The 22,720-nt window shown below is 46.6% G+C and overlaps 1 protein-coding gene across 3 annotated transcripts in view; it reads right to left on the minus strand.

Annotated features, from left to right (window-relative positions):
- The window catches only part of DOK5 (docking protein 5), a 151,307-nt gene that overhangs the window by 26,305 nt on the left and 102,282 nt on the right, over window positions 1-22,720 (minus strand). For all 3 annotated transcript variants that reach the window (XM_070380999.1, XM_005891094.2, XM_070381000.1), the window contains one exon: window positions 12,309-12,444. In XM_070380999.1, coding sequence (XP_070237100.1) covers window positions 12,309-12,444 — 136 coding nt within the window. The remainder of the gene's footprint in view (window positions 1-12,308; window positions 12,445-22,720) is intronic.

The raw sequence follows: 22,720 nt of genomic DNA on the forward strand, positions 1-22,720 counted from the left end.
CTGTGCTGATACCTTACATACTGTTGTTGTCTAGTCACTAAACCGTGTCTGACTCTTTGTGACCCCATGGACTGCAGCCCACCAAGCTCCTCTGTCCACAGGATTTCCCAGACAAGAGCACTGGAGTGTGTGGCCATTTCCTTCTCCAGGGGCTCTTCCTGACCCAAGGATCGAACATGCATCTCCCACGTGGGCCGGCAGATCCTTTCCCACTCAGCTGCCAGTGCCTGGCACCTTACATACACTGCTGCTAAGTCACTTCAGTCGTGTCCGACTCTGTGCAACCCCATAGACGGAAGCCCACCAGGGCTCCCCCGTCCCTGGGATTCTCCAGGCAAGAACACTGGAGTGGGTTGCCATTTCCTTCTCCAATGTATGAAAGTGAAAAGTGAAAGTGAAGTCACTCAGTCATGTCCGACCCTCAGCGACCCCATGGACTGCAGCCCCCCAGGCTCCCCCATCCCTGGGATTCTCCAGGCAGGAGCACTGGAGTGGGTGCCATCACCTTCTCTGTTACATACACTATACAGCTCAAAACACGCTTCTGCATTTGCCGCCATAGAGTTGAAATATTATTATCATCTTTCAACTTGAAAATCAAGAGTATCACTCTTAACTTAGAAACTCTTAGTTACTTGTGCTATTAGTAACTTAATAAATCTTAAAAGCTACATTTGCTCCTTTGATATATTTATTAATATAAATGAAATATAACAATTCAATTCCACAACTTTATTCTCGGTTGATACTGTGTTCCATGATTTCAAATAGCTGCATTCTACGGGGTCGCAAAGAGTCGGACATGACTGAGCGACTGATCTGATCTGATCTTTAAATAAATGAATTCAGAGGAAAAAAAAATTAATTTTCGCTAAGAAGAGCCCAGTAGCTAACCTGCAGATACTGGAGCTAGCAACTCCTGGGTTTAAATCTTGGCGCCATTATTTCAATCTGCGTGTCCAGGCTTTAGACTCCTTACCTATAAAAATGGGATGACAGTACCCACCGTCAGTGGAGCCAAGCTAAAGAGTCAAGATAAGATGTTAATACATGTCTAGTGCTCGGCAGAGTTCCTGGCACAAAGTAACTTCTCAGTGAATGTCGGAGTCACCATTATCACCAGCAGTGGTAGCTCATAGCTACCTCTGGTTCATCCGAAAACTCAGCTCAGGCACAAACTTCTCCACAAAGATCATCTTATCCCTTGATGGAGACCACATTTCTAGCACCTGAAAACGTTCCTGCCAAGCTTTCAAAACCCATTCTTTCTTACCATGCTCTGCTACACATTTAAGCGGGAAAGCTCTTCCTCTTTCTCACTGGTGTATCAGCTCAGTCTGCTCAGGCCAAAAGTTCAGCTACTGTTTCTATAAAATAATTGTGGGTGCTACCTTGGTGGCTCAGTGATAAAGCCCCCTCCTGCCAATGCAGGAGACATGGGTTTGATCCCTGATCCAGGAAGATCCCCCGAGCCGAGGAGCAACTAAGCCCGGCTATCACAGCTGTTGAGCTTGTGCCTAGAACCTGAGAGTTGTAACTACTGGAGCCCACGTGTCCTAGAGACTGCGCTCTGCAAAGAAGCACCCACACCACACGCAGAGCCGCCCCCACTCGCCGCAAGTAGAGACAAAGCCCGTGTGGCAACAGAGCCAGCAGAGCTGGAAGTGAATAAACTTCTAAAAATTATGTAGCTAGTTAAAAAAAATTAATGTCAGAGAAAAACATCCAGTGAAATACTGATATTAAAGCCCCCTCCCAGACCCTCGAGTCACAGTCCCGCTCGCCAAAGGTAACCAACACAGCCTGGATGTTAGTCTCCCGCCACAAGCTCACTCCCAGGGCTCACAGAGCACGTGTGAGGGTGAGGGTGAGAACGAGTGTATCCACTCTGCCGCTGCCCTGCCTTCCTCATCCGTGTGCTTCACACGCACAGGGTCACCACCCGTGACTGCTCAGCGGCCTCACTGAGCTCCTGTTGACACCACGCCCCACAGCGTGCCCAGGCTCCCACTGGGGTGAGGCTTCTGTTACTCACACACCAGGTCCCAAGAGTGGGAGCCCCATCTTCTCTGATCACGTCCCCAGCACCTCGTGGACAGCAGGGCTCAGCGAACATGGTCAACAGAGGGAAGTCAGGAAACAGGTGTGACTCCCTCCAGCTGTGCCACGTCATCTGTGCTTCTGCTGGTGCGGTTTCAGAGCAAAGTCCTGGAAGTACTGCTGCTGAGTAAAGAAATGCCTGAAGTTCTCACGGTTTTGGCTGTACCTCACGGCGTGTGGAATGTCCAGGACCGGTGACTGACCCTGTGACCCCTCCAGTGGACGCATGGAGTCTTAACCACTGGGCCACCGGGGAGTCCCTGAATCCAATTCTGGTCAGTTTAATCCTGATCAGAGGGACAAACTGCCCTCTGAAGGGACTAGAGCAAATTGAATCACAGGATTATACTGTTGCATGTTTTCAAGGGTTTAAATTCATAACTAATCTAAATCCAAGCTTCTTTAAAGATGCAAAAGATTTTTTCACTATTTATGTCCTCTATAAGATCTACTTTGCAAGCAGTAGATTGGTGTTTGATAAAATATTTTTGAGCTATAATTAATATTACCAGGATATAAAAAGGATTTATTTTAGGAATGGAAAAAATTGATAACCACTTTAAGTAGTATGCTAAAATAAATTAAAAAAAAAAAAAAAGAATCTGTAAGTTAACCCAATTAACCAGAGTCTATAAACACAAAAAGAGGCAAAAACTAATTTTTTCTGTGGCTAGAAGGATGGGGACAAAGTTGTGAAAAGGGTGTTCATACACATAAAAATCCCAGCAGGTAAGGGTCTTTTACTCTGAGAAGCAGTGAAGTTGATTCTATGCTTTCTTTGATGTCTTCTGTTATTTTTTTTTTAAATGTGCGGACTATAATTTTTTAAATGAGGCTGAATATAAGTTACTTTGGTTTGCAGAACTGTAACACAGTTCCACTTGAATTCTACAAATTCATTATCAAATTTTATTTGCAAACCCAAAGGTGGAAATAAATCTATCAGTTAAACAAGCAAATGAAAAAAGAGGGAACACAGAAACAGCTGGGATTAAACTCGGAAGCCTGGGGGCACAGTCAGGGCTGCAGAGGAAGGGGGAGACGGGGCCTCAAAGTCACCCCCAGGGGAGGCCAAACCTACAGCCGCACAGGGAGCCGCCAGATCGCCACCGCACTCCACCCTGTCCCTCTTGCCTAGAAGGAAATTCTAAAGATGACAGGCCGGGTCGAGGAATGAGGGACCTCCCACACACTGCCACTCCTTGCTCCAAAATTAGACTCTCACAGCACTGATCTCCAAGGTGGCAAAAATAGCCGGCTGTTCAGGGAAGTCCCGAAGTGTCCCCACGGAGTCTTCCTGTCGCCACTCCAGCGAGACAGCTGCCGGCTCTCGAGCAAACAGCTCCAGCCGCCCCATCTCATCACCGGTCAGTCCTCCCCGAACCACCCACCCTCCTCCGCGCCATCCTTAGAGTGAATCAGAGCACGCTGGATTCACAAGCAGAGCGGGGAGAGTCATGAGAAACACGATGGCTCTCTGGTGCTGGAAATAGCAAAAGAAATCGGGTTTGCTGTAACAGTGATTTTTTTAAGATGTACTCTAAGTTGATACGCATTTCTGAAAGGCACTCTGACATTCAGGGTAGTCTGAAAATGCTAAGACGGCGTGGATATAAGAGAAACAGAAGGGCTTTAAAACCCTCTGGAGAGTAAGGCATTGTGGCTGCAGGCAGAGGTTTAAGAACCACACAAACTCCCCTCTCACCTGGTCTGGGAGAATGGATGCGTGTGTGTGTGGCTGAGTCACTCTGCTGCCCACCTGAGAGTATCACGACATTGCTAATCAGCTAGACTCCAATATCAAACAAGAAATTTAAAAAGGAACCACATAGAAGATCCTGCATTCCTGGCTCCAGCAGCAATGAGCTCCATAGCTGCAGGCAAGTGACCTCACCACTGCGAGCATCTGTTTTCTCATCTATAGCATCTGGACAGATTCCTTCCGGGTCAAGGGTCATGAATAATCCTCCCTTGAATAATAAGACCCGTGAGATCACGGGCTTTACCTGTCGATTACCACTATATCCTAGCGCACATAACAGCAGGCTGTTGTTGCTGTAGTTGCTAAGTCGTGTCTGGCTCTTTATCGATCCCAAGGACTGTGGACCACTAGGCTCCTCTGTCCATGGGATTTTCCAGGCAATAATACCAGACTGGGTGGCCATTTCCTTGTCCAGGGAACTTCCCGACCCAGGGATCAAACCTATGTCGCCTACATTGGCAGGCTGATTCTTTACCACAGAGCCACCGGGGGAGCCCCAAAGCAGATAACCCCCTCAGTAAACATTGTGAATGAACAAATGAATGAGAATGAATGACTGAATCTACCTCACCGAGACTCTATCTTGATTACAGAGAAAAGGTCAGTAAAGTGTCCAGCTTGACAAGTGGTACGGCTGCTGTTACTAAAGAGCCTGGCATTTAGCAGATGCTTCATAAATGGTGGCTCAGAGGTTAAAGCGTCTGCCTGCAATGTGGGAGACCTGGGTTCAATCCCTGGGTCCGGAAGATCCCCTGGAGAAGGAAATGGCAACCCACTCCAGTATTCTGGCCTGGAGAACCCCATGGACGGAGGAGTCTGGTAGACTGAAGTCCATGGGGTCACAAAAAGTCGGACACGACTGAGCGACTTCACTTTCTTTCTTTCTTTCATAAATAAATAGTATTAGCAAAACACGATAAATCAGGCAACACTAAATAGATTTTATTCCAGAAGTCTGCATGCTGTGGACACAGACAATAAATTCAGTTCAGTTCAGTCACTCAGTCGTGTCCAGCTCTTTGCAACCCCATGAATTACAGCACGCCAGGCCTTCCTGTCCATCACCAACTCCCAGAGTTCACCCAAACCCAAGTCCATTGAATCGGTGATGCCATTCAACCATCTCATCCTCTGTCCTCCCCTTCTCCTCCTGCCCCCAATCCCTCCCAGCATCAGGGTCTTTTCCAATGAGTTAGCTCTTCTCATCAGGTGGCCAAAGTACTGGAGTTGCAGCTTCAACATCAGTCCTTCCAATGAACACCCAGGACTGATCTCCTTTAGGATGGACTGGCTGGATCTCCTTGCAGTCCAAGGGACTCTCAAGACTCCTCTCCAACATCACAGTTCAAAAGCATCAATTCTTCAGCACTCAGCTTTCTTCACAGTCCAACTCTCACATCCATACATGACCACAGGAAAAACCATAGCCTTGATTAGATGGACCTTTGTTGGCAAAGTAATGTCTCTGCTTTTTAATATGCTGTCTAGGTTGGTCATAACTTTCCTTCCAAGGAGTAAGCGCCTTTTAATTTCATGGCTGCAGTCACCATCTGTAGTGATTGTGGAGCCCAAAAAAATAAAGTCTGACACTGTTTCCACTGTTTCCCCATCTATTTCCCATGAAGTGATGGAACCAGATGCCATGATCTTCGTTTTCTGAATGTTGAGCTTTAAGCCAACTTTTTCACTCCCCTCTTTCACTTTCATCATCTTTAGTTCCTCTTCACTTTCTGCCATCAGGGTGGTGTCATCTCCATATCTGAGGTTACTGACATTTCTCCCAGCAATCTTGATTCTAACTTGTGCTTCATCCAGGCTGGCATTTCACATGATGTACTCTGCATTTAAGTTAAATAAGCAGGGTGACAATATACAGCCTTGACGTACTCCTTTTCCTATTTGGAACCAGTATATTGTTCCATGTCCAGTTCTAACTGTTGCTTCCTGACCTGCATACAGATTTCTCAAGAGGCAGGTCAGGTGGTCTGGTATTCCCATCTCTTTCAGAATTTTCCACAGTTTATTGTGATCCACACAGTCAAAAGCTTTCGCATAGTCAATAAAGCAGAAGTAGATATTTTTCTGGAACTCTCTTGCTTTTTCCATGATCCAGTGGATGTTGGCAATTTGATCTCCGGTTCCTCTGCCTTTTCTAAATCCAGCTTGGACATCTGGAAGTCCATGGTTCACGTATTGCTGAAGCCTGGCTTGGAGAATTTTGAGCATTACTTTACTAGCGTGTAAGATGAGTACAATTAAGCGGTAGTTTGAGCATTCTTTGGCATTGCCTTTCTTTGGGACTGGAATGAAAACTGACCTTTTCCAGTCCTGTGGCCACTGCTGAGTTCTCCAAATTTGCTGGCATGTTGAGTGCAGCACTTTCACAGCATCATCTTTTAGGATTTGAAATAGCTCAACTGGAATTCCATCACCTCCACTAGCTTTGTTCATAGTGATGCTTTCTAAGGCCCACTTGACTTCACATTCCAGGATGTCTGGCTCTAGGTGAGTGATCACACCATCATGATTATCTGGGTTGTGAAGATCGTTTTTGTACAGTTCTTCTGTGTATTCTTGCCACCTCTTCTTAATATCTTCTGCTTCTGTTAGGTCCCTACCATTTCTGTCCTTTATTGAGCTCATCTTTGCATGAAATGTTCCCTTGGTATCTCTAATTTTCTTGATGAGATCTCTAGTCTTTCCCATTCTATTGTTTTCCTCTACTTCTTTGCATTGATTGCTGAGGAAGGCTTTCTTATCTCTCCTTACTATTCTTTGGAACTCTTCATTCAAATGGGTATATCTTTCCTTTGCTCCTTTGCTTTTCGCTTCCCGTCTTTTCACAGCTACTTGTAAGGCCTCCTCAGACAGTCATTTCGCTTTCTTGCATTTCTTTTTCTTGGGGATGGTCTTGATCCCTGCCTCCTGTACAATGTCACAAACCTCCGTCCATAGTTCACCAGGCACTCTATCTATCAGATCTAGTCCCTTAAATCTATTTCTCACTTCTACTGTATAATCGTAAGGGATTTGATTTAGGTCATACTTGAATAGTCTAGTGGTTTTCCCTACTTTCTTCAATTTAAGTCTGAATTTGGCAATAAGGAGTTCATGATCTGAGCCGAAGTCAGCTCCCGGTCTTGTTTTTGCTGACCGTGTAGAGCTTCTCCATCTTTGGCTGCAAAGAACATCATTAGTCTGGTTTTGGTGTCGACCCTCTGGTGACGTCCGTGTGGAGTCAGTAAGGGGCCCCCAGTCTCCTCTCCAAGTGTGCACACTCTTGTGGGGTCCCCTCCCTCGACCTTTGGAAGCTCTTGTGACTCACTTCCAACCAACAGCCTATAATGGGGTGATGGATGTCACGACCACAACAGGGACGCAGAGGATAGTGGCCCTCGTTGTGAAGGAAAGTCTTTTTTGCTGGCTTTGATGAAACAAGTGGGAAGATGGCAAGAAACAGAGGGCAGCCTTTGGGAGCTAGGGTGGCCATCATCCACCAGCTAGCAGGAAACCAGGGCTCTTAAATCCTCAGCCCCAAGGAATTAACTTGCACCAATAACCACCGTGAGCTTGTGAGTGGGTCCCGCCCCCATCTAAGCTTCTGTGGCCCTCACCTTGTGGCACCAGGCCGGGTTTCGTGGAGGACACTCTCTCCGTGGACAGGGGAGGGTGATCGAGGTGCACCACATCCACTGCGCACGCTGTTGCTGTTATCATTGCATCCGCTCCACTGCAGACCAGCTGGCATGAGATCTCGAAGGCTGGGGACCCCTGGCCTGGTGCAGCACAGCCTTGTGAGAATCTGAAGCTGAGGCCCACCTGAGCCACGTCAACACGCCCGACCCACGGTGACCATGACGTCATAAATGTGTGCTGTTTTGGGGTGCAGAGTTCGTGGCTTTGTCACTCAGCAGCAGAAAGTGGACACATGTAGTGATTCAGGGAGGACTTCAACTGGCCACAGTGCTGGGAGCAAACGCACAGAGAGGGGCCGCCTGCCAGGGCACCAGGGGGAGGGCGGGGACCTCAGAGAACTGAAAACCCCCTGCCACCCAAAAGCTGCATGACCTGATGATACATAAATCTGAGTTTTATGTGAAACATCTTAACTTTTAAGTGTCAGCCATTAATTTGGAATTTTTTGAATGGCTGTGAGCAGATCTCATGAAGGGCAAAGAAAACATGCCTGATTTTGAGAAAAAGCGTGAAGTGGGGGTTGTCCCAGCACACCTGCTCCAAATCTGAGCCCTGCTACTTCCAAGCTGGGGCACTGGGCCTCTGATCAAAGGGTCATTGTGATGGTCAGAAAGTGCGCACAAAGCCCACACACTACTGTCTGTTACAGAGCAGAGACACAGCACATTTTCATCATTATAACATTATAATGGTAATTATTCCAATTGTAATTCTTGGGCTCCATAACCACTGCAGACAGTGAACGCAGCCATGAAAGTAAAAGACACTTACTCTTTGAAAGTAAAGCTATGACAAACCTAGACAGCGTATTAAAAAGCAGAGACATCATTTTGCCAACAAAGGTCCATATAGTCAAAACTATAGTTTTTCCAGTAGTCTTGTATGGGATGTGAGAGTTGGACTATAAAGAAAGCTGAGCACCAAAGACTTGATGCTTTTCAACTGTGGTTTTGGAGAAGACTCTTGAGAGTCCCTCGGACAGCAAGGAGAATCAACCAATCAATCTTAAAGGAAATCAACCCTGGATTGAATATTCATTGGAAGGACTAACGCTGAAGCTGAAGCTCCAACACATTGGCCACCTGATGTGGAGAACTGACTCACTGGAAAAGACCCTGATGCTGGGAAAGATGGAGGGCAAGAGGAGAAAGGAGCAAAAGAGGATGAGATGGTTGGATGGCATCACTGACTCAATGGACATGAGTTTGAGCAAACTCCAGGAGATGGGGAAGGACAGGGAAGCCTGGCCTGCTGCAGTCATGGGCTGCAAAGAGCTGGACACACTAAACATCAGTGACTATAACTGTAACTAATAAAATTGTAATTGTATAAAATTGCATACATTATTATAATTTTAATAATTGCGTTACAATTGTAACTAATACAATTGTAATTGTATTGGCTACCTCTGGCTATTGTAACAACTTGGGATTAAAATAACACAGACATATCCCTATATGGATCTAGAGGCTGGAAGTCCGAAACAAGACTCACTGGGGTAAACTCGCGGTGTCTGCTGTCCTGGTCACTTTGGAGGTTCCAGAGGAGTGTCCATTGCCTTCCTTATCTAATTTCTAGAGGTCACAACGACCTTTGGGTCCCAGCTCCTCTGTCTCCATAACCATCAGGGCAGACTCTTCAAACATCTCTCTGTGCCTCGGCTTTCACAGCCACGTCATTTTGGTCCGACTCCGACTCCTCTTGTTTCCTTCTTATGGGGACCTTGTGATGACACCAGGCCCACTGGAATAATCCTGCACAATCTCTCCATCTCAGGAGCTTTAACTGCATCACAACTGCAAAGTCCCTTTTGCCATAGAAGATAATGCTCAAAGGCTCTAGGGATTAAGATGTGGAAGATCCTCAGGGAGTCATCATTCAGACTATCACAGTAATAATAGTAATGATAATAAAATAAAAATAATCATTATTATCTGACTTACATGTCTCTTCTTTATGACTTCCGGGATTTAGGGTCATAAGTCTGATTCAAACCATTCACACAAGGCTGCAATTTCAAACTGTCATGGGCGAAGCATTCTGTCTTGGGAGTTTTACCACAGCAGCAGCAAACTGTCGTTTAGATTTAGGGTTAGGGCCGCCTGATGAGATTAGCTTCGCCGTCTTTCTCCATTTGTGACCTTGACTATCTCAGAGATGCCAGCCAGTAGTGGCATAATGGCAATTCCTAGTCAAAATAAACCCAATCTGCGGCCCCTCTCCCAGTGACCAGAAAATGCAAGACTAACTGAAGTGTTACCGTATCATCTCGTTTCATTTTAGCACAGTATCTCTTTTCTCCCCTAATCAGAGATCGATTCAAGGATGTTGATTTTTAAGCATTCTGCAATCCCCAGTTTTAACTCCCTTGAGATTCAGATCCCATTTTGAAGTTTACTCACTTCCATTTAAAAACAGGATGTTTTTACTTTTAAAATCACATTCATTTCATAGAGCTTGTTAAGCATACAGCAAATTAAGAGCAAACAACATTATATTACAGTTAAATTTGCAAAGGGATGATCTGAACGAATTACTCATATTCCTGATTAATTTTTAGTGCAAGTAATGAGGCAGTTATAAATGGAAACACATGTGAGTGCAGAACTTCCCTTTCAAGTACAGACAGATTTATGCTAATTGATGGCTTTACAAAAAGGTAATCTTAAAAAAAACCCTTCTTCAGACATTTAAAGGCATCTCGAGTAGCTCACAGTTCTACTGCAGTGACACATTGCCCTGTAAGTTCAAAATGACTTGAATTCTTCCTTCTTTTCTTTCTTTTCTTCCTTCTTCCTTTTTCTTTCTATCCATCCACCCATCCATTTATCCACCTCTACTGCAATATCCAAAATTGGGAAGAATATGGAAAATGGATGCCAAGACTCTGTTAGTTCAGAAGAAACATTTCTACATGGTTGAGGGGGAAATCAGAAGAATATTTCATGATATGTGAAAATCAAGTGAAATTTGAATTTCATTGTCCGTTAATATAAGTTTCCCTCGGAACACAGCCATGTCCATTTGAATCCACATGACCTATGCTTGCAGTTGCTCTCCAACGGCAGAGCTAAAGAGCTGCAGCAGGGACCATCTTCATCCAGAAAGCCTGAAATATTACTGTCTCAGCCTGTATTAAAGATTTGCTGATCCTAGCTCTAAAATCCCACAACACGGCACGCATAAGTCATTTGGGAATAATCCCTGGCTGCTTTGGGACAGATCGTATTACTGGCATGCTTTTCCCCTCTTTAAATCCAACCACCCCACATGGTTAAATCACAGACTTTTCAAATTGCCCTGACCTTCCTATGCCAACCTAGTTCCTTTTGGTTCTGTAGATTTCTTTCCCAGATGTGACTCTCTATTCTTGTGTTTGCAGTCACAATTCATGAGTTGCATTATTTAACTGCTGCACATTCATTTCAGATTTTGTAAATTTACTGTTCCTAAAGAAGAAACTCATGACTCACAATTCCCCATACGAGGCACAGTCCCTGCTGTCTCTGCACACTGATGACTATGAAGGTTTACCCCCTAGAGACAGCAAACACACGCTGTGGGCAGAATGAAATCTTACAAATAGGTTTCCTTTGTCCTACAAAGTATTACTGATTTTTGTTGTTGGTTTTAGCTGGAATTAACTTCCAACACTTATAAACTGGAAGATACTATACAGACTCAAAGTCTTGATTTACCTGGAAAAAAAAAAATCAAGAACTCTCCTACACAGAAACCATGATCTCACGTCAACAGCTGTCTGGTCGTGAGTTTTTGGTATTTGACCCGTTTCCTCTCAGCTCTCTTCTCTCACTTACATTTTCTCTCTGACCACTGCTGACCTTTGAAATGACAACTTCTGTTACACTTGTAAGTATATATGGGCTTCCCTGATAGCTCAGTTGGTAAAGAATCTGCCTGCAATGCAGGAGACCTGGGTTTCATCCCTGGGTTGGAAAGATCCCCTGGAGAAGGGAACGGTTACCCACGCCAGTGTTCTGGCCTAGAGAATTCCACAGACTGTATAGACCATGGGGTCGCAAAGAGTCGGACACAACTGATCGACTTTCACTTTCAGAGGTAGATAACCCATGGAGTTGTGTCTATAGATGTCCATACATACGCGAAATGGATTTATATATATATATATATATAGACTGCAATGGACTGAATATTGTGTCCCCAACCCCAAACTGTTATGTTCAAACCTTAGCCCCCAAGTGATGTTATCAGACAGTCAGGCATATGGCAGGGGCCAGGTCATGAGGGCAGAGCCCCCATGAACGGTATTAGCGTTCTTACAAGAGAGAACCCAGAGAGATCCCACACCCCTTCTGCCATTTGCGACACAGTAAAAAGACAGCCAGTTACAAACCAGGAAGTGTCCCCCGAGAATCCGCCGGCACCCTGATCTCAGACTTCTCAGTCTCCCAGTGAGAACAAAATATACTTGCTTTTTATAACTCACTCAGTGGACAGCATTCTGCTGCAGGAAGGCACTGATTAAGCATACGCGTTACAAGGGAGGCAAGCAGTGTGCAGGCAGATGACAAGCGGGCTGATGCTTCTTCTGCTCCCAAGTGACTTTCTGGAGCTTTCCAAGGATGCATGTCATCCGAGTAACACACTGCTGAGTATAGGAGGAAAGCATCTGCCCCCCAAAACACTGACCATGTTTTCAGCACAGAGACTGCAAGAGCATTCTGCCGTGGTGTGCACAGCGCTTGTAAGAAAGGGCCCCCAGACGTACCATGGAGCTCTTCACGCTCTGCAGCAGGCGCTCGTGCTGCTCCGCTATGGCCAGGGCAGCCGAGTGGACCTTCTGGTAGATGGCCTCCCCATCTCGCGTTTGAAAGACAAACAGCCCTTCACCAGTCTCACACATCCTGTGAAAACAAAGACAGAGGGCTTCTGAAAGCCAGCTTCTCCAAGCTCAATGCACTCAGAGCCCGGAACAACCCAAGATCAGCTTCAATTTTTTGTATGAGATCAGGATTCCTGTTCACATGTGTTGAACAGAGTTAACTGGAATCACAGTGTTTGACAAATTGTCATTAATACAGACAAGCGGGCAGGGAACCAGTCACTTCGAGCCAACGGGGCGGTGCCCCGTGTTTTTTGTCCTGAAGGTTTTGTTGGAGGTTAATGAACAAATGGTTTCTGGGCTTTCAGTACAATTCCTCTACTTCCCAAAACTGTCAAAGAGGACACCAGGGCGAGGCCTTCCCAGCACAGCTCACAGCTCAGAGACTCACCAGAAATGGGGCCTTTTAGCTCAGAGGTGAGAACGGGTTCTATGGCTCTCAGACTCTGACCTGATCCTCCTTACAGACAATGGCTTGAAGAATGATTTTATTTCTGAAATCAGCTCTGCTTTCCAAAATCATCGATCCAATTTTACTCCAGATTTTCACTCCATGTGATAAATCAAACATAGCCAAGAGTATTTTAAACAGACATAACTTGAACCAATGTGTGGAATGTAAGAGAAACAGGGAACTCAAGGAAAGACATGTGGGTTTCATCATTAATGTCAGGAATTAAGAGGGGAATCATCTCTACCTCAGGCTGTTAAAAAACAGAAATGAATTGCATTGGTAAGGGAGACTGGCACATACAATTAGACCAGAACCCAGTGTGTTTTAACCAAGGATGCGTGTGTGTCTGTGTTTTCTAAGTATGCTTAGTGTTCAGTCGTGTCCGACTCTTTGCAACCCTGTGGACTATAGCCCGCCAGGCTCCTCTGTCCCTGGGATTTCCCAGGCAAGAACACTGGGATGGGCTGCCATCTTCCTTTGTCAGGGGATCTTCCCGACCCAGGGATGGAGCCCATGTCTCCTGTGTCTCCTGCATTGCAAGAGCACATATATACATATATATATATTTGTACACACACACACAAGATACATATATATACAGTGATTTGGGCATACATAATTAATGAATGTATTCAATTATTCTAAATATTTTTGAAGACTTGGATAATTTTCAAAAGAATTTTTTTTTACAGTACAGTTCTGATTTTAATTACATATATCAACAGTTAACCAAGAGGTTGTTTTTGTTTTAAAGAACACTATTCAATTATTACATTGTTTACAATTATTAATAATTAGTTATTCTAAGACACAATCCCTCTCCTTCCACCTCTGAAACTCTTACTGCAAACTGAATATTGGCCTGACTGCCTGAGTTTTGCTCACATCTAGAGATTCACATCAAAAGAACTTTTTAATACAGCATGGAAACCAAACCAATTTTCAACCCAAACTACTGTGAATGATTTTATCTATTCCAGTCTATGCAATTAGTGCAGTAAAACAGGAAGATTTATCCTTATCTAATTATCTAAGGTTGGCTCAATATCCCGGCCATATGGCAGTCTTCAGCATGTATAGCATAGAGTATGTTAATTGGCTTGAATTTCACTAGTATGGACCATGTAAGAAGAAAGAGAAAAACTAGAAGGCTCTTTCAACAAACTAACATTAAAACTAGCTTATGAGGTTGTCTGTGTGATTTTAATTGTCATTTTAATTCAAAGAATTAAAAACTAAAATTCAAAGCATTTTTACTCAAGTCCTGTTTTGTTCCTGAAGACTTCCTAAAATACTCCCCTCCTCAGCTATCCACTCTCTACTTGACCGACCACAGAAACGGGACTCTGTCACTTGGCACTCAGTTCTGCAAGGTTTTCACTTGTTTTCACACTTCTTTTTTTGCACCAAATACGGAAATGTAACTTGTTAGGAGAAGGGTGACTTCAATCGATTATTTAAGAAAAAGAAGTGGCCTTCTGTTTCTTTTAGGGCAGAGGTCATCATTTATTTACTTACTTAGATGTCAACCTTGATTTCAGAAAGTATGAAGGTTCCTGTTAACTGGGACATACTTACAGGATGACTGATCCATATAACAGCAAACCCGCAACTGTGTTTCTAAAGCTTGATGACCCAGGGACTGTAAGGCTTTTGTAACCGCAGCCCACAGTAACGGAGTTTAGAGTGTGATCAAATACTCCGCTGATCTATTTAGTCTATCATCTAGGTGCCATCTAGCTATCTATTCATCTATCAACTTATGAAATGCTGATGTTTTCTCTTCTGCTTTTAATACTAGTGGTGAAGTGCTTAATTTACATAATGACTCACTAATTGGCGAGAACTCTGAAAAAAATCACTCTTTCACCCACTGTCTGCTTTTGGTTAACATCATGAATCCACCACAACCATCCTTTGGTGACATTTGATTCAGTGATTACTGTGATCAGAAATGAAGGAAATCCAGAGAGCATCAAGTATTCCTGAAAGTCACGGGCTTTCCCTGGCTTCACCTGAGGATCTGAGAGACACACACACACAAACACTTACACACACACACATATACACACTCACACACACACAAACCCTTACACACACACATACATATGCATACATACACACACTTATACACACACACTGACCACTTACAGAAAGTAACAGGAGTTACAACCTCAAATTCCATCAGGGTTTAGACAAAGAGCGTGAATGAATGGAGGCAGAGACCTCCCACAACATAGAGCTTCACAGACGATCAGGCATTTACACGGGGAAATGGTGAGCCCCAGTGCAGCCACACTTCTGATCATTTAAGAGAAACCAGAAATCTTGAATTTTTATAGGAAATAATCTGAATTTTTAATGTTGCTACTTTTTCCATTTTCTTTAAGCTGTGGAGGTCAAAATGCCATTTAAGGACCATATCTGGCCGGGAGGCCACCAGTTTGCATTAGGGGACAAAAATGCACTAAAGATCTCTAAATAGACCAGAAATCAGGCCTCTGGTTTGCACTGCATTCATCCGTACATTCAAAGGCATATGCCCTGCAGTGGGAAAGTGTGGCCCAGAAAGTGTGGATAATGAACAAAAACTGACCTCAGAGGCTCTTCCACAGGTCTCTGCGAACCTCCATCCACGAGCTCTTTTATTTCATTCACACACTGCCCCCAACCCAACAGATTTGTTTGGTGCTGTTTCATAAGCAGCTTTACGACGCATTAAAAATGTTGCTGGGGGCCTTCAGTAAAATAATGGGCCAACTCCCCAAGGCAAGTCAGAAGAAAAGGGGAGGGGGGGAGGAAAGGAAAGGAAGTCAAAAGAAAAGCACATGAAAGGAGTGATGGTCTTACATAACCTCGTACGGCAGCGTCTGCCTCACACAAGACGGGGCAAAGATGTTCTGGTTCACCGGCCGCAGACCTGCAAATGCCCACGTGTGAACCGACTCCTTTCTCTCTCTACCCTCTGACTGTGACCGCGGGCACTTTAGCTAATATCCCAGAGGCCCCAGCACTCTTTCCTGATAGACATACACTAACAGAAACCAGCTGACAGACACCCAGAGAAAGAAAAATAAGGAGTTTAAGCCGGACCTCCTTCTGTCCTTCGAGAGGATAAGGATTTGGATACAAGAACGCCATGTCCACACAGATGCACTTAGAGCGCTGACGTCCTCAGTAACTGCTTTACCTAAAAGCCACGCATGCCACTCCAAACCATGAACTATGCACCTGGCTAAGAACCCATCGAAAAACCAAGAGCTCGGAAAGCACTGGGAAATTCAGTCCTTCATACACACGATAAGTGCGTATCGAGGCTGTGGGAAGAAGAAGCGTAGCAGAGGTAATGACCTGGGCTCCAGACTACCCGGCTGGCTTGCCCCGTGCCTGCTTTGAGGCCCGGGACGTGTCCGTAAACCTCCCAAAGCCTGCACTGCCCATCTGAAAAGTGAATATAATGATGGCAACCGTCACCTAAATTGCATTACAAGTATTAGATGTGATACACAGAACGCACACAGCATGTCTTCAAATCACGTGGATGGGAGCCCCACGTGGGCAGACTGTTTTCTGACTTACTCACCGCTTTTCCAGGACCCAGCACGGGCCTCGGCCTTTATCTGGTGCCCAATAAATGACTGTAGGGGCCTCCCTGGCAGCTCAGAGGTAAAGGATCCACCTGCCAAGCGGGAGACTCAGGTTCGATCCCTGGGTCGGGAAGATCTCCTGGAGAAGCGAATGGCAACCCACTCCAGTCTTCTTGCCTGGGAAATCCCGCAGACAGTGGACCCTGGTGGGTACAGTCCATGGGGTCGCAAAAGAATCAGACACGACTTAGCGACTGAGCACAAGAACAAAGTCACTGTAGAAGAGATGAGGAGACAGCAGGCGGGACTGGGAAAGGAGTTGCTGGGAACGTGACCCAGGCTTCCTCGCCACATGGAATCAACGTGCGAGACACTCAGGCTTCTGAGCAGGGACAGCTCTGTGAACGTCAATACACAACTTTCACTTGCTGGTCAGACCTCTGTATCTCCTACTGAATATTTTAAATCAACTCATTTTTTTTCTCTTAAACAAATATGTTGTAAATGGGATGATCAAATCCATATCATGAACCAGGAGGCTCTGCCATAAATTGGAAGTAGACATGAACAGAAATGCGACGAAACGCTCCGTTTCGGGCCTCTGTCCAAGATTCAAGCTGAGCGCTCGCTCACTTTTCAGTCACGGCCAGCCGCGTCTCAGTCTCTGCGAGCCCATGGGCTGCAGCGCGCCAGGCCTCCCTGTCTGCCTCTATCTCCGGGAGTTTGCTCAAACCCACGTCCATCAAGTTGGAGACGCTCTCTAACGATCTCATCCTCTGCCACCCCCTTGTCCTTTTGCCTTCAGTCTTTCCCAGCGTCAGTGCCTTGTCCAATGAGTTGGCTTTTCCCATCAGGTGGCCAAAGTAGTGGAGCTTCAGCTTCAGCATCAGTCCTTCCAATGAATAGTCAGGGTTGATTTCCTTTAGGATCGACTGGTTCGTATTCCCTCTCAGTAACACACAGGTAAATCAGAAACTGTTAGAGGATGCACTGTTTTAAGACATGTGGCATGAACTGTGTTACTTCTCCCTTTACTAATAAAGGGAAGAGTTTAGGTGTTTGTTATTAAGGAAAAAAAAAAAAAAAAGACAGCAGGCAACCCACTGAAATGGTTCTCTATAATTTAGTCAAAAAGGTAACTGAAGAGAAAATGACTTCATCCCTGGAAGAGTCACATTCAGTTAACACGATGTCTCTACCACCTAAAGTCACCTCCCACTGCGGGGAGATACACATGCAGTTTGCAGAGCCCTGCTCTGGGGGCGCAGGAGACAGGACCTCCCCGTCCCAGCTCCCTCGCATGCTGTGACCTTGGGCAAGTCTCTGGCCTCTTGAAGCCAGCCTCACGTTTCTAATATGAGTAATAAACTCACCCAAACTTCAGAGGGCAGTGGGAAATCTTGTTTTATATTTAGCAAAGGACCTGACATCAAGTAAACATTTAATTAGGACTGGGTGTTGTCACTTGAGCTCTTTAAAACGTCAAAGCCAACGAGGACGATGTCCTCGGGGAAAACGTCACGAGACAGACACAACCACAGCCTAGAGGGAAACGTGGGTGACCGCAGCCCGGGACGCAGGTGCCCGTGGGTGACCGCAGCCCGGGACGCAGGTGCCCGTGCGTGACCGCAGCCCGGGACGCAGGTGCCCGTGCGTGACTGCAGCCCGGGACGCAGGTGCCCAGGAAAGCAGGCGTGCAGCAGGGCAGGCACGCCCGAGGCCGCCTGACAGCACGGCAGTGGAAACCCCTTCCTTGGGAGCAGAATCATGAACTCAGACAGATGAAGTTTCCCTTTAAGGAGAGAATCCGAGAGTCCACTGTCACTGAATAAAAACTATTATGATAAGGGGTTTTCCCTGGTGGCTCAGTGGTAAATAATCTGCCTGCCAAGGCAAGACACGTGGGATCAAAAGTCTGATCCCTGATCCAACAAGATCCCACACGCCTCAGAGCAAACAGGCCCACATGCCACAACCACGGAGCCTGTGCTCCAGAGCCCGGGAGTCACAGCCGCTAAACCCTCATGTTGCTGAAGCCCCTGTGCTCCAGGGCCCGTGCTCCGCAGCAAGAGGAGCCACCACGATGAGCAGCCTGGCCACCACAACTAGAGAGGAGCCCCTGCTCGCCCAGCTAGAGGAAGTCCGAGCAGCAGGGAAGACCCAGCACGGCCAAAAATAAATCAATTAATTAAAAAAAAAGATGATCCTTAAAAGAAACCCCAAAAACGATGACGGGAAATATCGTGTGTTTTGTTTCTCCAGCTCCAGGAAGCTCCAGGTGTCCGTCCTGAAGTGTCAGCCACACCTTAACAACGGAGCGATCAGGATGAAGACAAAGGCCCCGATCCCAGCGCGCGCTGCTATATGCTGTCCTCTCTCCCGGGGGTTTGTCTTCAGTGTCGCCAGGGCTCCTGTGACCAGACCCCTCACACACACACACAAACGTCAGGATCGCTTTTCAGATACACGTCCTAACCCTCCTGTGTGTGGGCTTGAAGGTTTGCGGGGGAGAAAATGAACTATCCGAAGCCATGCAACCGGCTAGAGTAAGAGAGGTGGCAGTTTATTACTCGCATCTGTTCCCAGGATTTAACATGTAAACACAGTCAAAGAGGGATGATGACTTCTATCTTCCTTTCTTGCTTTTTTAAGCCAAGACCTCGATCTAAGTCTTTCTGTCAAGGATGCATTTTTCCTCATCCTTCCAGATATAGCAGTTTATAAGGAGCTGGTTGGAAATGAAATGCTAGTCTCAGTTTTTAAACTCAAAGATCATGTTCAGTTGCTCAGTCATGTTCGACTCTTTGTGACCCCATGGACTGCAGCACACGAGGCTTCCCCGTCCTTCAATATCTCCCAGAGTTTGCTCAAACTCATGTCCATTGAGTTGGTGATGCCATCCAGCCAGCTCATCCTCTGTCGTCCCCTTCTCCTCCCGCCTTTAATCTTTCCCAGCATCAGGGTCTTTTCCAATGAGTCGGCTCTTCACATCAGGTGGCCAAAGTATTGGAGCCTCAGCTTCAGCATCAGTCCTTCTGATGAATATTCAGGGTTGATTTCTTTAGGATGGACTGGTCTGATCTTGCAGTCCAAGGGACTCTCAAACACTCTCAAGAGTCTTCTCCAGCACCACTAATTAGCTTTACCTGATGAGATGAAAAGCGTGTATAGGGAAACTGCTGAACACAGCTTGATGATAACGTGTCCAAAACGGATGCATTGTCAGCCTACCCCCACAGACCCCCACTTTGGCAAGCTCTGCAGTTTTAGCTGCTTCTGGGGAGTCATGAACTCCTCTATTTTTCTCCTAACCCACATCCAACCAGTGAGTAAGTTTCTTGGGCTTTAGCTTCAAAACGCTTAAGCCCACTTTCACTCACTGCTACCAGAGTCGTCACAGCCACACTGCCCCTTCCCCTGAGCATTGCTGTGACGCTCCTCTAACTGGTTTTAGTCAGACAGAGTCTAATTTAAAAAAAACGAAACCAGACCATGTCACCTCGTTGCTTAACACTCCCTGTGTAGCCGAGAACTTATCATTGCTTAGTCACTAAGTCAGGTCTGACTCCTTGGGACCCCATGGGCGGCAGCATGCCAGTCCTCCCTGTCCTTCACTATCTCCTGGAGCTTGCTCAAACTCACGTCCATTGGTCCATTGAGTTGGTGATGCCATCCAACCGTCTCATCCTCTGTCGCCCCCTTCTCCTCCTGCCCTGCTTTCCCAAGTCAAGAATTTCACCTTGTCCAACAAGGGTTCTGATCTTTCCCATGGGCTCCTGGGAGGTCAGGGGTTTTGCTTGCCTGGGGTTCTTGACCAGGCAAAGAGTAACAATACTGTTTAGAATGAGCTTTGGGTCACGTGGCATCTGCGTGCCTGGAGCTGGAGATCTCCACCTGTGCAGTCGATGACTAACCCACCGTGCGGGCGATGGAGGCTCAACACTCAGACGCTGCAGGTCAGGGAGCGCCCCGGCTGGCAGCGCTCCGTGTGAACGGCACACACTGAGACCAGGAAACATCACCCGCTTGCTCTGCTCCCCATCGCCTGCCCGTCCTCTCCTGGCTGACGTTAGTCTGTGTCGTCTCTGTAATGAGCTATGAGTTTCATAGCTTTCAGTGAATTCTGAGTCATCCCAGCAAATGATTCCACCTTTGTGGTATGGGAACCCCTGAACTTGAAATCGGTGTCGGAAGAGAGACAGGTCTCGGGGACCATTTCTTCAGACTGTGCAGCTCCCAGTGGCTCCCACGTGATTAGGACCAAAAGCCAGACTCTTGCCCGTGGCCCCCGAGCCCCACACGGCCTGGGCCTGCCACGCCTCCGCCTCCATCTCGCGGCGCTTCCCTTCCACCTGTTCCGCTCCAGCCCTGCGGCCGCCTGGCTCTGCTCTACACACTCCCCCTCCGCACCCCTACTCGTGCCGGAATCCTCTCCCGTCAGATCCCACGCGGCTCGCTCCCTCACCCCTTTCAGGCCTCCAACTCATACGTCACTGACCGAGCAAAGCCAGTCCTCTCGCCCTTTTTAAACCTGGGCCCCCGTCTGGCACTTTCCATCACCTTATTTTCCATATGGGACCCACATGTCCCAACATCTATTTTACTTTTTCTTAATGTTTTGCTATTGCCTGTATCTCCTCTCCTCTGGAGAGTACATTTCAAAACTGAACATCAGTTTTATTTATTGCTACATCCATGCTGTTTGGAACCACACTAGCTCTTAGGGTGCACTCAGGGAATGTGCGATGAAAGACGGTTCATTTTCACTAGCCCTTTACTAGAATTCTGAGGCAGTGTCACACATAGAGTGCTCACATCCACTAGAGGGCCATCACCTATGAGAAAATGGTCTCACCACACCAATGGCCAACGGGTGAAAAATGCCTGTAAAAAGTGCCCAGCATCACTAACCATCAGGGAAATGAAGCCCACAATGAAATACAATCTCATACCTGTGAGAATGGCTACTGTGAAAAGGGCAAGAGATGACAAGTGGTGATAAGGACGCAGAGAAAAGGAAATCCGTGTGCATTGCCGGTGGGGATTTAAATTGGGGCAGCCACTGTGAAACACGGTATGGTGCTTCTTCAAAAGAACAGAGTTGCCAAAAGATCCAGCAATTCCACTTCTGGCATATTTCCAGAGGACATGAAGTCACCATCTCAAAGAAATGTCAGCATGCCTATGCTCACTGCAGCATTGTTTACCACGGCTGAGACGCGGGAATCACCAGAGAGTCCACTGACGCGTGAGTGGATAAGAAGCAACACACGGGAATATCACTGAGTTGCAGAAAAGAGAAGAAATTCCTGCCAGTCTTGACAACGCGGATGGACCCTGGGGGCATTATGCTAGGTGAAGCAGGTCAGAGCAAGAGAGACAAATACTGTGTGATCTCACTGACTTGTGGAATCTTAAAAAAAGCCAAACTCACAGACACCACGAATAGAAAGGTGGTTACCAGGGGTTGGGGCGGAGGAAAACAGGAGATGTTGGTCTAAGGGTATAGACTTCCAGCTGGAAGGTAAATTCTGGAGATCTAATGTACAGCGTGCGGCCCATCATTGGAAATACTGTATTGTATACCTGGAAGACAGCAGATCTTAAGTGTTCTCACCACAAAAAGGGGTAATTATGTGAGGCTGAAATGGAGCAGGACCGCATGGTCCCTGCCCCCCAACCTCCAGTCATGCCCTCTGCCTGCCTTCTGTCTGTGGGAAACCTTAGTCAAAGAATACCTTTAATCAGAAAAGTGAGAAATGCTGAAACAAAGGAAAACAGTCAAAGGAGACTAACCAGTAATAATGCAGTCATTAAGCATCGTCAAGGACCTTTAGTTCTTCCTCAAGGGCTGTAGATGACATTCTGTGCCACGTCCTGTGAGCTGTCTTACAGATTCCAAAACCCCAGGTGGAGGAGTTAACTATGTGATGACCAGACTGTTCCCAGGACATGAGGGACCACAGCAGAGAACTGGCCACAAATAAACGGGGACAAACAGACCCTGGGACTGAAGACGAGCTGTGAAACAGTCAAGATGCTGCGGTCAGACCACCGATGACCGACGAGAAGGTGACCGTGCTGCTCGGCATGCCCCGCCCCCCAGCTGTGTCTGTCAAAGCTCTCACCCCTGCTTGTCAGCAGGGGCTGGACAGACATCCACCACCCTCACCGGCCCCCACAGCTGCCGGCATCTGAAATGCAGCAGACTTTCCTTTCCAGCAGCCTGGCCTGTTTGTTGGCAGCCGGACCCCGCC

This window comes from Bos mutus, chromosome 13 (genome assembly GCF_027580195.1).
Source record: "Bos mutus isolate GX-2022 chromosome 13, NWIPB_WYAK_1.1, whole genome shotgun sequence".
NCBI classification, from domain to species: Eukaryota; Metazoa; Chordata; class Mammalia; order Artiodactyla; family Bovidae; genus Bos; species Bos mutus.